The sequence below is a fragment of the Tupaia chinensis genome, unplaced genomic scaffold (genome assembly GCF_000334495.1).
Source record: "Tupaia chinensis unplaced genomic scaffold, TupChi_1.0 Scaffold149184_1, whole genome shotgun sequence".
In the NCBI taxonomy this organism is placed as follows: domain Eukaryota; kingdom Metazoa; phylum Chordata; class Mammalia; order Scandentia; family Tupaiidae; genus Tupaia; species Tupaia belangeri.
The window spans coordinates 1,685,973-1,688,558 of NW_006209032.1; the positions used below are offsets into that span (position 1 = coordinate 1,685,973).

The window sequence follows — 2,586 nt, forward strand, 5'->3', positions numbered from 1 at the left end:
CAGCCAGCAGTGGCGTGCTGACCCGCGGCCTCTCGTTTGTCACCAGAGAACCAGGATCACGACACCGACCGCAGGCTCCGGGGAGGATACTGTGGGCTCACAGGGCAGGCGTGGCCCAGAGCCCAGCACCAAGGTAGGGTGTGCGGCTTCGGGCCTGAGTCTATGCTCAGTGTGATTAGCCCAGGTCGCTGCTGGGGAACCTGAGGCTGGGAGGTTCGGGTTCGGCCTAGGCTAAGGTAGGAGGCAGCGGAGCTGGGATCCTGCCCAGGTTCCCGCTCCCTCCGGCACCCAGGGTACCCAGCTTCCCTTTCCGCCCACCCCCGGCCGGCCTCCGCGCAGCCTCGGGGCCCAGAGCAGGTGGGGTGCAGGAGAGGGGCGCTCACCACTATCTTGTCCGCCTGGAAGGTGCCCTGGTAGCAGATGCCCGCCTGGGTGACCACGACCCCCGGACCGTGGCGCTGGTCGGCCCGCCACATGCCGATGTAGCGCTCGCCCCTGGGGAGAGGGTGCGGCCAGAGCCCAGAGCATCACCCCGTGCCTCCGAGTGCTCCACGGGGTGGGGCGGTGGACAGGAGCAGGAAGGACAGGGGAGGGGGTGGCCCACGCGCAGACAGAATCACAGACAGGGATGCGTAGGACACGCACATGGGCACACGCAGTGGCCCCGAGAGGCTGGAGGGGTGCCCGGCAGGCACGGCCCGGCGGAGGTCAGAGGCGCAGGCAAAGCCTCGAATGCTGACCCAAGGACCTGGGGCTCTGTCCCATGGCCCGGGGGCCTGAACGGGGCATGGTCTGCAGCTGCCCAGACGGGAGTCAGTCCTCTCTGACAGCACGGGAGGGACCGGGATGGCCAGGGCTCCCTCGGCGCCCGGCAAGGGCAGAGGGGAGGCGTGGGACGAGTGTGCCCGAGCCTCTGCCTGACTCACCTGTCGCGGTCCTCCTGGACGCCGTAGCCGCTCCTCTGGCCCCTCTCCCAGTGGCCGGTATACCTGAAGGGCTGGGGGGCCTGCGGGCCACTCTCCAGGACCCCGAACCCGTGCCGCAGGTCCGCCTGGAAGTAGCCCTTGTACACCTCGTCGCTGCCATACCTGGAGAGGGTCACGGACAGCCAGGCCTGCCGCGCCCAGACGTGCTGCCCACCAGCCCACCGTCCCACCGTCCAGACACCCCGCCCAGACGTGCTGCCCACCAGCCCACAGTCCCAGCCGGACACTTCCGCCCGCCCGCAGGGGGCACTTACTCACAGATGCCGTAGCCACACACGCTGCCGTCCTGCCAGTGGCACTTGTAACAGTCGAACTTGTCCTCGGAGGCCTGGGGCACCAGGCGGATGCCAAAGCTGGCGTGGTTGGGCGGGTGGACGTCAGCCCCAGGGCCACTGCCTAGCGCAGCCCTGGCCCGGGATGCCTTCACGCCCTCCGTGCCACCCCGCGTGCCTCCTCAGGGGAGAGAGGTGCTCGAAGGTGCTCGGCCGCCCGCTTCCGAGGGCCCCTCTCAGAACCCCTCACCCTGGGGGTACCTTGGGGTGCCCTGCTGTGGCCTTGAGCTGAGACGCCCCTACTCAGGGCCTCAGTCCCAGTGCACCGGGGGAGCGGGTGGTCTCTACAGTCCTGCTTGGGGTTTGGGAGCTGGGGCCGGGGCTGGCGATGGGGGAGGAGGCCCCAGGCAGTCTCACCCGTGCTCTAGGCCCTGGCGGAAGTCTCCCACGTGGTTCTGCCCACTCGGCCACTTCAGGGTTCCCCTGGAACAGCCGGGGGTCACAGCATCAGGCCAGTCCCAGGCCTCCCTTCCCTCAGCCTTCGGACGGGACTCTGCCCTACCCGCCCCTCGTCCGAGCTCAGCCCCCACAGAAAGCCCGGGAGCCCTTCTCTACCTCAGCAACTGCACCAGCAGCTACCTAGGGCACACTCACCACACCCCGCAGGGACAGCCTTGGAAACATCTAGGGTCCCTTTTCCCTTTGACCAACGGGAAGCTCAGGGCGAAACTTGGAGCTCAAGGTACGCGCTAGTCAGTGGGGTTTCTACACTCTCCTCCCTCTTCTGATGTACATTGTTTTCCTGTCTTTTTGCTAGGGAGCCTCCTCAGGTCTTTTCTGGAGGGGCAGGGCATTAGAAACCCCTGTATGTACTCGGGCGGGGGGACCGTGCGAGTCCCTCTGCTTTGCGGGTCTTTTCCCAGCAGTGGCACGGGGTGGGGACACTTGTTCCTGGGAGGCCTGTGTGCTTGTGAGGCCACACAGACCCGCCGTGGAGGCCACACTCCCTGTAACCTGCCCTGAGGCCTTGGGCAGGTCATCCCAGCCAGTGGGCCTGTTTCTACACCCCTAAAGTGGGGAAGCCTGCTCTGCCGGAGGGCCGGCTGAGGACCCCTGGAGGCGGACAGTGTGTGTGGGCAGGGTTTTGTCCCTCGCCTGACCTCGCCTGAGACGGGAGTGACAGTGGGCCTGCAGGCCGCCCCACGGCTGTCCTCACTCTGAGTGTCCTGCAGGGCTTCCTCTGCCAGACCTACGCCGGGCCGGGCCCTGCCCAGGGACAGACAGAACGGACCCTGCGGCGGGGGAGAGGCTCTCGCACCGGAGCCCTG

General features: G+C 67.6%; 1 protein-coding gene across 3 annotated transcripts in view; it reads right to left on the minus strand.

Annotated features, from left to right (window-relative positions):
* The window catches only part of ALS2CL (ALS2 C-terminal like), a 17,729-nt gene that overhangs the window by 9,221 nt on the left and 5,922 nt on the right, over positions 1–2,586 (minus strand). For all 3 annotated transcript variants that reach the window (XM_027769309.1, XM_027769310.1, XM_027769311.1), the window contains exons 11-14: positions 1,676–1,741; positions 1,241–1,339; positions 927–1,088; positions 384–495 (exon numbers count right to left, since the gene is read on the minus strand). In XM_027769309.1, coding sequence (XP_027625110.1) covers positions 384–495; positions 927–1,088; positions 1,241–1,339; positions 1,676–1,741 — 439 coding nt within the window. The remainder of the gene's footprint in view (positions 1–383; positions 496–926; positions 1,089–1,240; positions 1,340–1,675; positions 1,742–2,586) is intronic.